This window comes from Plectropomus leopardus, chromosome 11, assembly GCF_026936395.1.
Source record: "Plectropomus leopardus strain MGB_pleo_1.0 chromosome 11, ASM2693639v1, whole genome shotgun sequence".
NCBI classification, from domain to species: Eukaryota; Metazoa; Chordata; class Actinopteri; order Perciformes; family Serranidae; genus Plectropomus; species Plectropomus leopardus.
In genome coordinates this window covers 24,777,789-24,792,410 of record NC_142186.1, presented here as the reverse complement: position 1 = coordinate 24,792,410, position 14,622 = coordinate 24,777,789, and the positions used below count along the sequence as shown (strand labels likewise).

Genomic DNA, 14,622 nt, shown 5'->3' with positions numbered 1-14,622 from the left:
TGACATGCTTGTGAAATATGAACTTTCTAGGGCCCTCAGGACATCTGGAGCCAACTTACTGACCTTTCGAAGTGTTAGAACAAAACATGGTGAAGCAGCGTTTTGTTATTATGCAGTACAAACCTGGAATAACTACCCACATGATGCCAAAATCTGACCACTTTTAAGTCAAAGCTAAAAACGTTCCTTTTTTGACACTGCTTACTCCATCAACGAACAACTGCAAACTTTTTTTTTTATCTTTGCACCTCGTGTCTGCACTTTTTTTTTTTTTTTTAAATGTAATTATGTTTAGTAAAGAAAACCCCAACTAAATTCTAAGAAAATCTTTTCTTAATTTTACTTTTTCATTGTAAATCTGTGTTATTATGTTTTATATTTTATTGCTCTGAAATCACTTTGAATTGTCCTCTTGTATGAAATGCACTGTACAAATAAAGCTGCCTTGCCTACAGTGTATGTCCTCTTCATTCTAAGTGTCAAAATACAATTTTCTCTCTTTTGTCATTTTTCATCTGACGTCACACCCAAGGGTCACCCAGACGGCCCTTTAAGTTTTCAACTCAAAGGTTCCTCTTTTAATTTTCGCCTCTGCTCATTAGAGAGTGTGCAGCTGACAGCTGTTGCTCGTTATCTAACAATGTAAATCACCTGCACTCGTTATGAAACAGCACAGCTCAGACTGACTATCATGAGGGAGCTCTTTCAGGAAGAAAGGTGGTTCTGTGAGTCTGGTGAGTGAGATACTCAAAACCGTTTCCACTGGTAAGTTTAACTGGTCCTTCAGAAAAGAGGTGATCTGTTTCTCTCTGACATTTTCACACTGATCCTCTAACAGTCAGGAGAGGCAGTCGCCTGCAGCTACAGTATGTTTACTTTTGCATCATGTGCATTGTGTCTGGACCAATCGTGGTGAAACAAGCTGTCAATGTGTAAATAATGTTAAAAAGTTTGCCCATCCAATGCTTTCAAAAGTATACAGTTTACAAAATATGAGCAATATGTTATTTAGCATATTGGAGTCGTTTCTGTCTCCTGCTTTTTAATGGTAGATGCTATGCAGTATGTAATGCATTTTTTTTTTCATGCCATTATCTCAAAATCGCAAGTTAATTATTTCATTACAAGATAACGTCACTCCTTTTCTGGAGTTAATTTATGTTGGTTCTTGAGAAAGCAAAAGCCTGAATTCTCGAGATAACAAAATAATGTATCGCACAAAGATGACTTTTGTTTTCTGGAGATCACGGGATAATTATGGAAAACTCGAAAAATGGGTATCTGGTTTCTTTTCATCAAAGCTGATTTTAGTCCTTGAGATCACCATCATAATAGTCATGGAGGACTCATAACTGATTCAGAACTCTGCCAGTGTTAGACCTTCTTGATTGAAGTACAGTTTGATGTGCTGATCAATAATGGGTTTTATTTGAATTTTAGTTTTAATTTGTAGCTACAGTTCTAAAGACACCACCACTCTTGATAAACATTATTTTCTTGAGAAATGAAATTAATAAATCCACAATCTCAACATAACAGCATTTAAAAAAAATACTTGCATGCATTCTTGGCTTCTCAAATGTAGATAATCAAGGAAAAGTAAATGAAATTAGACACGTGAATTCTCACTATACTACTCAAGATCGCACTGTAGCTGACTGTGACCTTTTGTTCTCCTGGTAGGAGGAGGACAAAAGTAAAGGAATGTTTTTTACAAGTATCACATTATTACTTTCTGTTCAAACCCTTAAGGAAAAAGATTTGGATGATAAAACAGCTTTTGCTGCTCTCTCTCTCTCTCTCTCTCTCTCTCTCACACACACACACACACACACATGCTACAAAGGCCCTGCTTTGTGCTTGTGTGTGTTGCCTACTTCCTGTGTTTATTTTATGTCTCAGTGTGAACAAATTCAGCGCTGTAGTTTAAAAGTGTTGACCTTTACTCACTCACTCAAGCGCAGTGACGACAGAAGCAGCCGTTTTGGCTGAGCTGACCCTGGATTTGGAGAAATGGAGCTGAGGGCACTGCTGTGAGATGGAGCGTAAAAACCGAGAGAAAAACCAAAACGAGGGAAAAAGAAAAGGATTTGTTAGCAGGCGCACTGACACTGGACAGGGTAAAAACACAGAAAGAGGGAGGGAGTTATTTTGGGTTACTATTTTAAGACCAGTGTTGCCTGCTTTATCCCTACTATAAAGCATTTTATTTTACTATTAGTAGCTTAGCTGTTGTGGCCATGTAATGTGAGGTTTGTACCAACAATAACTCATTGTTGGTAAGGGTCACTGAACCTTTAGAGGGACATTTCACCCAAAAACCAAAAATACATATTCTTCCTCTTACCTGTAGAGCTATTTATCAATCTAGATTGTTTTGGTGTGAGTTGCAGAGTGTTGGAGATATCACCCGTAGAGATGTGACCCAATCATGACCCAATTACTCAAGTTAATTCACAGACCTTGTTGTGAGCAGTTTCACATAGGAACTATTTTCTTTCTACTGAAATAAACTGAACCACATCACTGCACAGAAGGAAGTGTGCATCTACTGCTAACTTACCTAGCATTACTGTGCTTGCTAATGTTACAGCTCAGCTGAGGGGGACACTATTATGTTTACATCTGAAACTGTGACAAATACAAGCCTCTTGTCAAGTAGATGCACACTTCCTTCTGTGCAGTGATACAGTTGGCAGGTGTAGTTTGGTAGAAATAAAATAGTTCCTACAAAAACTGCTTGCAATAAGTTCTGTGGATTATCTTGAGTAAGCAGGTCATGATTTCTGGAAAGAGACAGTGCTGTTGAGTTTTTCAGATTTAATTTTTTGGCGCTTCGAGCACCACAAGCCGAGTGCCATCTAGTTCCATTATATTGGAGAGAAGGCAGACATCTCCTCAGCCAATACCTCTAACGCTTGGCAACTCACACCAAAACAATCTAGACTGATAAACAGCACTACAGGTAAGAGGAAAAATATAGATTTGTGATTTTGGGGTGAGCTATCTCTTTAACCTTGCTTGGAATAAATGGGGTGTAAGTGGGTGAAGTGAGGAGGGGTTGTGGGATTAAATGCCATATCGGTCAGTCACATAAAACTACTGTGACATAGATGTGGAATCATGACTCTAAATCCTCCCATTGAATTTCACGTCACAATTACACTCAAAAAAGATGTCACACAGGAAGAGCAAAAATAATCAGACACTTAATGATTTGTTTGGGCCACAAATAGTAAAATTGTTAATGTGTGAAAGTGCAGCATGACGGATGAGCGATCATGTCATCTACTCTCTACGCACAGCACTCAGTTATAATGACAACAGGATGCTGTGATTTCAGTTTTATAACTATGCTGCCAGGCCTTACATAATTTCTGCTAATCACATACAATATGGAAATATGACATCATTCAGCTGTAAATTTCATGCTCATCTGCCAAGTGTGTAATTAGAGCAGCAGCCACCCGGGCTGCTTAGTGTGAGGATATCTAGGATGCATTATATAGACATAACACCTACTTTAGACGAGATTAATGCAGACTTTTAGGGTGCCTCGGCGCGTGAGGGAGGGAAAAGGTTAAAACCAAGGTTCCATTAAATGGGCCTGCCGACCCAATTCTGCAGCGACCAGGGATTATAACACAGGGGGGAGTGAGAGTGTTAATATGGGCCATAAACAGTACTTGACTCAGTACTTAATGCACTAAAGCAGAGGGGGTGGGGTGGGGGGGCTGATAAGGAGGTACTGGTTGTAATGGGAAGGATAAGATGGAAGTGGGTGGTCGAGTGTCACTCTGCTGGACGTGAATGATTAAATGATCTCTCGTTGGATTATTATTCCATATTCTAAATGGGAGAGTTTTTAAGCTTCATAAACAAATGCACTCATTTATGAGGGATTAACGGTAATCTCTCTATTTCTATCCTTTTTTTCCTCCGTGTGCACCTCTCTCTCTCTCTCTCTCTGTTCCCTTTTCTCCCTCTTACTGCGCCAAACTGTAGTTTCTGATGTACTGCGCTAATGTAACTACTTTTACAGTTTCCTACTGCTGTTTCTGTCTAATCTGATATCTCATCACATGCTTCTACTATTTACAGATAGGAAGAGACTGAGAAAAGTATTAACCATCTATTTTTTCTTATTTTAAGACAGCAGAGAGGATGTGAGGTTATTACTTAATAGATTTCACAGCCTTGCTTAAACTTTTTTGTCCTCTCCTCTGGCGATAAAAGTCCAAGAACTTGTTGTATATAGTAACGATGCAACATTGGTAGAGTCACATTTATTTCTTTTATTCCCCTCAGTTTTAAAGGGAGTCACATCGGTCAGTAAAGCTGCTTAATAAAAGTACAGATTGACGTCAAAGTGAGGAAAGGACAGTGTTTCCCCATATACAGTATAAATACAGTATATACAAACAGGCAGGCAGCTTTATATATTAAAAAAAGAAAGATGAAGAGAGTGACATGCACATGGTTGATGTGACGGTGACGATGGTGGACTGGCCCACTAAACTGGACGCAGGTGAAAATGTATTCCAGTTTGTTTCAGTCTGTCAGGTTTGTTCTCGCTCTCATAGCTCGTCTTTGCCTCCCGTCACCCTGCCTCTCACTTTGCTCCTGTCTTTCGGTGCTTGGCTCCGAGCGTTTTTGCTGGGGCTGGCGCTGCCCTCTTTCTCCTCTGGGTCCTTTTTCACCACACTGTGTCCGTCTGCAGCCCACAGGGCCTCTGCCTCCTCTCGCTCCTGAGGGAGAGAAACAAAAGCAGAGCAATGCCAGAGAAGATATTGACTTTCAGTGGCTACAATGGTGTATAACGCAGGTTTGAAAGTCCACTGTTGGCATTTATTCCTGTTAGAGTAATTTGAATTCATATCCCTGTGCTCTCTGGATGAATATTCTAAGACCAATTAATTGAATTTCCCTTTTTTTCTCTTCTTCTGTAGTAAGTGAAATTATTAAGGAGGCCTGAGGTCATCACTGCGTTCCTAAGGGCCTAGTTTATCCTTGTGTTTAAAATTTGAGCATGTATCTCTCGATATAAACTAACATTGTAAGAGATTGGTAAAGGCTAGCTCTGCTATTTAAATGGCAAAAAAGAAGGGATAGAGATGTTTCAAATGCAGTTTTTATGGTAAAAATCCATTTTGTGTTATTTCTTCCTTTTTAAAAGTTACATAGAGTCACTGGGAAGATGCGTTAGATCGGGGGTGTTGAACTCATTTTAGTTCATGGGCCACATACAGTCCAATTCAACTGATAAATAACAACACCTGCAATTTTTTGCCCTTCTTTTAGCGTAAAGAAGTTCTTTCTGAAAATGTTCATCTATTAACAAAAGAGGATTTCAACAAAAAGTCGATCGACTGCACACTGTCATTACATGTGCCTTTTTCTATACATCCCCACTCCTGTGTAGTAATGCTGGCACCAACACACCAAGCTACAGTGAAGGCTGTTGAGGAGGCGGGTTAAGTTATCTCTCGCTTTTCAAACCAGTTACAAATGAAAAGTTTTGGCAGTGCCGGGTTTCATAAATATTGTTTTAAGATAAAAGTCTGACACGGATCCTTTTGCACTGAAGCTGCTGATTGCAAACATTTTGCAAACTGGTCAATATCTTTAAATATGACCACTAAGTATTCTTTTTCAGAGAAGTGCATTCTGGTCAGGATGAAAAGGCTGTGGATCTACATTTTACATCAGGTAGGCTACTCACTGTTTAACTTGTATCTGAAACCTGGTGCCTCTTAGTCTTTGCATATGCATCAATATCAGGTGTGCTAAAATCATCCAGTAGGCCAGACTGGACTCTTTGGCGTGCCGGTTCTGACGGTCCGTGGGCCATATATTTAACACCACTGAGTTAGAAAGTCTGCTTGATGCTAAACATTGGTCAGCATTGAACTGGATGAGCTACTGTATCTATTTCAAGATTATCTTTCTTTCATTAATAAACAGCCACTCTTAAGGGGAGCTTCTGGTATTTTTTTTCCAAATGAGGACACTTCATTTTTTGCTCCGGGATGTGATTCGTATATAATGATTGAAATGACTGAAATGTACCAAATAATACTTCTTTAACATGTCTGGCTGACAAAATGATATGGTGACTGAAGTGAATATACGATAAACCTAAAGGACGCTGACGCGGTATAATCAAAGCCCGAAACCAACCATAAAATTTGCATTGCACCCCGGCTGGTCTTGTTATCCAACCACAGTGACACGACATGAACGACCACATGACTGCAGGAGACAGGTCCGACCTGAGAATAAGGTCACTGTTTTATGTTTTCATGATGCTCACCATGTCCCTGTAGAGCTTCTCCTTTGTGAACCAGAGGGCCAGCGCGCACCGCCGGCCGCTGGTCACTGCAGTAACACCATGTGGATTTACGGGACCTGAGGAGAAGCCCACCACTCGTCCGCAGCTGGGTTTTACTCGAGCCTGGAAGAAAAGGAAAGAGGTTGAGGGAAGTGAGCTCAGATATAAGCTGAGATTCAGTCTGAAAGTGACTCACTAACGTAACACACTGGTCACTGTCCTTAGTGCCATGAGTGTGTCACCTTTGGCAGGCGAGTTTAAAACTCAGGCCGTGTCTTTTGGTATGGTTGTGGCAAGAAAATGTAATCTACTTATGTGGAAGTCAGACTGTGCACCAACATATGACATGAGTATAAAAGCTGATGAATGTATTGTACTTAGACACGTTAAGGTTATTTAATAAGGACAAGGCTCAAATATTTGTTAGAATTTGGAGAGAGGGTAGTGGATTGTAATGATCTGACAGTTTAACAGTAGAACCTCTATCGATGTGTTTATGTATATTTTATTTTACTGGTAATGTTGAAGTCCTAGGACTTGTTTTTTTTTATTTTTAAAGAATTTGTCATTTGTTCTACAGTGAAAATCATATATTATATGTTTTAAAAAAAAAGAAAACTGACTTACCGTCACTGTCTTTGCATCTCTGTTAGTGAAAAACAACTCTCCGCCATCAAAGTTGTTGTTCAAGTAGAGAATGGCACTGTAAAAGAAATATTTCATTCAGCCATACAAACAACCACAATGCAAAATAAGATAAATTACATTCTTGAATTCATTAAATAATTCTTCTTCTGCTGAAGCAAATAAATTAAACACATTTTTAGACCTGATCTTAAAATATTTGATTTACATGTTTACAGTTTTACATGGCATTACTAATGCAATTTTTCTTTTTGGCTGCTGTGTTTTCCCTGCTTGTTTCCATAGTGATTACGATGTTTTTTGTGTACCTGAGGTCTCTGTGTATGAATGCTGGCGGTTCCCTCCAGCACTGATTGGTTTCTGGCTCAAGGAGACAGTTGTCAACATGGACAGGGTGAGACAGGTCCTGCCTGCCCTCCTGATCACCTGGAAAATCAAAGAACACAATTTTACTTCCCAAAAGAAAACATTTAAGTTCACAGTATTTTAGTCCTTGTAGTTGTACTTGCTCTACATGGTTAGCCCTGTTCTATTTCCCCCTGAAGAGAGGTATGGTTAATGTTGGTATTACCTGTGATGGCACTGCGGCAGACCAGGTGTGTGAAAGAGATGAAGAGTCCTGTGGGGCTCCTGAAGTAGGAGTGCAGCAGCACTCGCACTCTCTCGCCCAGCTCATGTAACAGCCGGGCATCTGTTTGGTTCACCAGGCCGTCCTGAGCCAACTGGGAGAGAAGATTATGTGAGAGAAAAAACAACTTTGTGAATCACATTCAAGCATGAGATCATCACTGCACCGCGAGACAATACATGATGCTTGTTTCTTTCATTTTCAATCACACTTAGTTAATTAATATTGTGTGCAGGTTATTCAGGTTCACTCTAAAACATTGTCTCACCTTTACAGCCCTGAGGACAGTCAAGCCCTCAAACGTCTCATGAGGTGTGTGCGGAGACCGTCGTCCCCGGTAGCCATCTCCAGCAGATGCCGCAGACTATCAGAGACAAGACAAAATTATAGGTGAGTGTTTCTGTTTCCACTGAAAGAAAACTTCTGTATTTTAAAGCTAGGCCCTATTTTCCCATGTTTTTGTGTCTAAGTGACAAATGGGAACAACAGTTCTTGAAACTGACCCAGTACTGACAAAGAGTGCTGAAGCTGGCAACTGTGAATCAGGCTGCAATGTAATCTATGGGGCAATATAGCCAGTCTATGTACACTAAATGTGCTCTTTTTTGTTCCTGACAGGCTCTGTTGACTGTACAGTTCTCTGTAGAGATTAAAATTTTTTTTCTTGATCACTTGATCCGGTCCGTTTGTCGTTGTCTTCCTGCAACAACTCAACTTGCAAGACCTCAGAACATGACTTCTCCTTGAGCAAAACTTGGTTAGACTTGTTCAGTACTCCACTAATTTCAAATATTGTTGCGTCTAATTGTCACTTGGACACAAAAACATGGAAAAATAGGGTGCACATTGAAAAATTCTGAGGTCTTTGTTTACAAAGGCCAACCGCTTTAACTATCTGAACTTACTTTTGCTAACTGCAGTATTTTGTCACACTCCTTTTCAGTCATGACTCCGTCGAGTACCACACGATTGGTCCCGTTCAGAAGCTCGTCGTCCATGGTGATGGTCACACCCACCTGACGGATTGGACCACCTAGAGAGAGGACGAATGAGAAAGGATGAGAGGGGAAATTGGTAAGTGTAGACGACTACAGCTTGAATCAATAGGGTCGACCGACTGTCTCACCTGCAAAAAATCCACTGTCATCCACCTCCTCCTGCTGCTCTCCCTCTTTCATTTTCTCATTCATTTTCTCTTTTTCAGCTCTGAAAGTATAATAATACTCAGTTGATATTACATTTTACTGAAGTCCGTGGCACCAAATGATTTTTTAAAAGTCTTTCTCACCTCCAGTTTTCCCTCAGTGGTTCAGGTACAAAATCTTCAGGAGTCCAAAGATCCTGGATGGAGAGCAAATGTTAAATTTGTGGATGTAATTTTGTGTATCAGAATAGTGTATGTGTGCCTAATACTTACTGGGTCAGTGAAAGTGAAGTCTAGGTTTTCCATACCGAAATACAGTAGCTTCTTCTCCTCCAAAGCGCGACTAATGTATCTGACAATCTCCTGTGTGACAAAAGCACACAAATATTTAGATATATGAAATCTGCCTGTCTGAAATGCCATAACACTAATGATAAAGTAAAAACATAACAGGAACTCATATTATTACCACCAGAGTAGTGATTTTAATGTAATGGCCATTAGGTGTATCTCAGCGTTCCTATCGCTTAAGGCTAGTTAGATTTAAGACTTTTAAATGCTGCTCAAAGTCAAATTTAAGGCCAATTTTACAAAAACTAAAATTGAAAGAAAAAAAAAACATAAACCGACATCAATTACTTATTAGAGAAGATTTTGCCCAAAGATTTACCTCAGCATAAAGCAATATTCTTTTTGCCAAGTTCAAAAGTTAGAGGGTGTAATTCAAATGCTGAAATCATTTAAAACTTTCTAGAGTGAAACGTGGAAAACAACAAACATATTAGGGTATAAAGAATCCATTTGGTTCGCCTTGAAAAAAAGCTTGATAATTTCTAATTTAAAAGATTCATTTAAGACATTTAATCAACAATTAAGGCCTTTTTCCCCCTAACTTATGAATTTAATACTCTTTAATACTTTCGAAGGATCCTCGGGAGCCCTGGTACCTGAGCAGGCTGTGTGCCCGGTGACTCTGTGTCGCCTCCCAGTGTCTCATAGTAGAGCTGCAGGTTGTCTACGGAGTCCTTGTCAGTGGGGTAAAACAGGAGAAGAGAGCGAAGTGTCTGCACGGCTCCGCTAATGTCACCAGCTGTGGGGAAGCAGGGATGCAAAATAACTTAGAAATAACTGTGGTATGATAGTGAGGTAATGGAAATCCAGAGGACGATTCACACAGGTCTTCACTTTGACCTCCGAGCGCTGACCTTTAAACTGTGCAATGTGCAGATGCTCCAGCTGTGTAGGCAAGAAGTCCTCCTGAGCAGAAATCCTTCCCGGTCTTGTGGCTACCTGAGTCACACAGGACTGCCGGCACGAAAGCAGGGAGAGAGAAAGAACTAAAGAGAAAAGAAAAACAGTGGAAATGTGTATTTTCTGTTAATGGTCTGTCTCGTTCAAAGCAGAAAAGTCAAGCTGCAGTTTAGGAGCCTTTGTTGTTTTTTATACCTGCAGCCTTTTCATACACGCCATCAACACTGTCCACTCCCCTGTCCTCTGGCAGCGGTTGGGAGGCCACCTCACACTGCACCCTGCACTCGTCTGTCTGCCGCAGTGTTTCATTCACACACGCTTTCCAGTTCTGCGTTGCTCGCACCCAGTCAGAGGAGGCCTCAAACTGAAGTGCAGCATCATACAGGGCCTGTGTTTGACGACACGTCAAAGAGAGTGACATAGTTAGATTAAAGAAGAAGATACAGTTTGTTCTGTTCATTGAAAAAGGATGGACACATTTTGGGACATGCCGTAACATTTAAGTCCATTTCAAACCAGCCTAACCTTGTTCTAACAAGTGTGTCTCATAAACAAGAAGCTCAGACAGAAGCCTCAAATAGGTAACGCCAAGTTTGGGTTGCATGATTAGAAAAGAGAAAGTGAAGCAGAGAGAGAGGAATTCAGTCCCTCAGGTCATGGCTGTCTTTCCACACTCACATCTCCAAAATATTTCTCTGCAGCAGAGAAGACTGTCAAATCCTTCCTACTGCAGTTGACCCAGTAATTCAGTCCTGTTTACCCAAACAAAATGATTTACTTGAAAGCATTGGAAAATAGCAACAGCCACCGGCAAAATGCTGGTAAAATATGCAAATGGATGCTAGATTTGCTCCACTGAACAGCCCAAAAAACAATGGTAATGTATTGAGTGGCCATATAAAATTCTGAGCCCATAGAGAGAATCACACTGAATTGAAATGAAAAATGTAAATTATTAACCTTTTCTAATACGCAGTAAACAAATAGCAAGTCTATGGAAAGCTTGACTCTCAACTATTTCATAAATTGTCTCTGTCTTCCCTTATTTGGTCCCTATTTTTCTATATTTTAGCAGCCAAAACTGTGCAGTTTATGGACATTACATTACATTTTTTCTGCCTAAGGAATTGTAAACATCTCAGTTAACTACTGCATTATTAAATGTGCAAAATCACCTCAACTTCATCCCCCACTCCTTCACAAAGACAACACCCCTCCCTGCTCACCCAGTGTTTCTCATGCTCCAGCTCTCTGTCCTGGAAGGCGTCGTCGGTCACTCCTTCCATCCGTCTGTACTTCTCAATGTTGTTCCTCATCTCTAAGTGACTCGGGTTGGCCACAAAGTAGGTATGAGCTGCTGATGCCGCTTTTTGCAGCTTTTCCAACTGATGTGCAGTTAGAGAATCACAGTATAGACACTGAGCTGCCTCTTAAAATATCACTTTGAAATAAGATAATATGTAATAGGTAATACGGAAAAGCAACAATTAAAAGTATGTCTGAAGAATAATTTACCTTGTAGTAAGTGACCTGAAGGAAGTTGTAAGGGTTGCGACTGCTGAATTCATATTCTATGTCAGTAGAAACAGGGAGCTGTCCTGTAGTTGAGACAGAGCGTCCAATACAGAACCTCATACATTCAGCCCTCTGCTGCATCCAATCCAAGGTCCAGAGGTCCCACAGACTCCCCTCTGCAGAGTCTAACAATACAGAAAACTTGAATCATTTTTGGGAGTAAAAAACACTGTTGAACATTGTCTGTCCTTTGAACAAAAGATAATAATGTCTAGATAATAAACACTATTTATTTCAGCTTATTTCATAGTTATGTTTTTCTACTCCTTTTTGATTTTGCAATGCAGTTATCTTATGGAGGTCATACTCATATTTTAGCCACACACTCAGGGACAGCAAATAAGGGAAGCTACTTTATAGTAGGCCTAATCTTATCTAGTTTCTGACAAGTAATTGTCTTTGACCTAGAACAGTTAGTTTGACTAACTACTTGGGGTGGGCAATATATTGATATTATATTAATATAGATATCATCTTAATTTTGGATACCACGAGTCTTGTCTTTTCCTGTTTTTAAAGGTTGCATTACAGCAAAGAGATGGATTTTTTTGGAACTTACCAGACTGTTTTAGCTGTTCTGTTATTTCTCTTATCCACTTCATCATTACATTATTCATCATAAATCCCATAGTGTAAATATTTTGTGAAAACACCAATCGTCAACCTTACAATGTTGTTGCAGTATTGATATCATGGTACTTGCTCGAAAATATCTTCATATATGATTTTCTCCATATCGCCCAGCCCCACAAAATGATAGACTTAATACTTTTATAAACTAAAGGAAGACAATTGAATGTTAGAATTTAAAGAAAAATGTGTTTTTATCAAATCATTAATACTAATATCTGTAGTCGCTGCATAAATCAGTGGTTCCCAAGACAAATCTGATGGATCACAAGATGGTTATAGGGAAAATAAAAGAAAATACAATATTTCTATTACATATTATGATTTTTTCCCCTTGGGAATATATTCAAATTTTCTTGAGGGCTCTAAAAATGAAAGGAAACAAATCTGAGAGGGAAAGCAATTACTCTTTGGAGTGCTGACAGCTGACGTATATGACCTGCTAGGGGTTGACAGATTATTGGCCTAGCCAATTATTGTGGCCAATAATTGGCATTTTGCCGATTATCTGTATCAGCGTTTTACTGTAAAGATTGCCGATAAAATTAATTAAAAAAGTGTGCATATTACACTTAACTAACACCAAGTAAGGAAGTCTGCAATACATGCAAAGAAAATGTCAACATGGGAGGAACTTTACCTTGTAAAACGGCAGGGAGCTATTTCATTCATTCATTTTGTATTTAAATTTTCACTGAACTTTATTTTTAAAAGGTTTCACGGAAATTGCTGTATATGATGTTGAAAGTTTCAGTTTTTCTTAAATATTTGCTAAAGGCACTTAAACAAAACTTTGTGTTGCAGTTTATTTTCCAAATTCGAAATTTCGACTGAAATATTTTCATTTTATTGTAAATGCATGTTGGCTTCAAATATTGCTTATCGGTCTCATTAAATAGGCTATTAATAATCGGTATCGGCATCGGCCCTGAAAAACCAATATAGGTCGACCGCTGGTATATACTAAAGCCATAGTGTAAGTAAACATGACTTGTGCACGAGCTTTTATTGAATCATGGAAAAGTGAATTTCATTCATTTATTGCCCATGTGGATTAAGGTATTACCAATAAATAACCACTGAACAAGACCATAATAATGAATATGGTGCACCTCCAGCACTGAATCACTGCATCCCTCTCTAAACTACATCTCTCTCTCAACACAAACAAACAGTATATAAAACTTGATAACTTACCCAGTTTATTGAATGCCTCTCTCCCTGCCTCCACACAGTTATCATGACACTGCCTGCGGACCCTGAGCAGTGACTCTTTGGTTACGATGGCTTTCTCCAGCAGCTCCGCAGCCTTCGCCCACTCCCCACCAAAATATGACCGCACTCCGCTGTAATACAAGAAGTCATACGGCTGCAGCAGAGACGAAACACCAGTGCTGCCTCCACCTGGGGTTGCAGAGGTAAAATTTAGCAATGCTAAAAGACCAAAATAAAACGCCACGTATACAGTGAAATGATCGGAGTGCAGCGCCATGGTCCGAGAAACAAACCCTGCGGAGGAGACGGAGTTTGGAGAAGAGGAGGGACTATGGAAATATTTGGGGAATGAAGGACAGAGACGTACAGAAAGTTTCCTCCCGGTTAAGGAAAGTAGAGGCTATCATTTTACAAGATGTATCCACGACTAGTCCTCGTTAACTTATCCGACTGGTATTTTCGTTAGTTTTAACATATAAATGTAACATATTGGGTCGTTTTAAGCTAATTAACGCGAGACGATGTTTTCAAAAGCACGTCAGGTTGCAGTACCTCTATGTGACCGCGAGAGGAAGCAGCTGGGTGAGTTCAACGGACGTTACCGTAAATATAGAAGTAACAGGTTGAATTGAAAATACCTATTGTCTGGTGAACATCGTGTATCAGTGATTTATCAGTCATTAGACTCTCCACATGCAGACATCGGATATTGGATTTTAAACAGTGATTTTAGCGATATTAAATAAACACTTTAATATATTTTAATAAATAAACATGAGCAGGAAATTAATGAATTTGGCTATGAAATAAAAGAAATTAAAAATAAATAAATGTGCACGTGTGTGGAGCTGTCAAACAATTCGTTTTTAAAAATGACGATTAATTGCATTTTTTAAATCACGTCTACAATTCCATTATTTTGCAATTTAAATAGTTTTCAAGTCCATATTGACAATGTTATATATATATATATATACATATAATCTATATAGTCTATACCAGGGGTAGGCAACCTTTGGCTCTAGAGCCATATGCGGCTCTTTAGCTCCTCTCCTGTGGCTCCTGTGGCTCTGACTAAAAATTAAATGGAAATGAATGGCGATTATTTTTAAAAAATTTTCATTCAATTTTTCAATTGCAAAAATATTTAGCCTGTACACAGAATATGAAAATGTATTAGCATTTCATTAACTAAAATATGCA

At 39.3% G+C, this 14,622-nt stretch overlaps 1 protein-coding gene and 1 long non-coding RNA gene across 3 annotated transcripts; one reads left to right on the top strand and one right to left on the bottom strand.

Moving 5' to 3' along the window:
• The first annotated feature begins 556 nt into the window (after nt 1-556).
• LOC148188276 (uncharacterized) lies at nt 557-13,600 on the top strand. Of its 2 annotated transcripts, none has more exons than XR_015777928.1 (5): nt 557-734; nt 5,657-5,709; nt 7,881-7,994; nt 8,548-8,678; nt 13,440-13,600. It is a non-coding gene; the product is annotated as an uncharacterized LOC148188276 (long non-coding RNA). The 2 variants fall into 2 exon arrangements; XR_015777929.1 differs by having other exon boundaries at nt 695-765.
• Nucleotides 4,276-14,128, bottom strand: p3h3 (prolyl 3-hydroxylase 3). The gene is made up of 16 exons (XM_042489324.2): nt 13,402-14,128; nt 11,515-11,699; nt 11,226-11,384; nt 10,195-10,387; nt 9,954-10,085; nt 9,696-9,838; nt 9,022-9,111; nt 8,893-8,945; nt 8,731-8,810; nt 8,510-8,637; nt 7,873-7,968; nt 7,548-7,698; nt 7,285-7,402; nt 6,959-7,034; nt 6,314-6,454; nt 4,276-4,748 (listed from the first exon to the last, which is right to left on the bottom strand). Exons 1-16 carry the CDS (start codon nt 13,694-13,696, stop codon nt 4,578-4,580), a joined length of 2,211 nt encoding a protein of 736 aa, XP_042345258.2. The 5' UTR covers nt 13,697-14,128; the 3' UTR covers nt 4,276-4,577.
• Between the last annotated feature and the right edge of the window lie 494 nt (nt 14,129-14,622).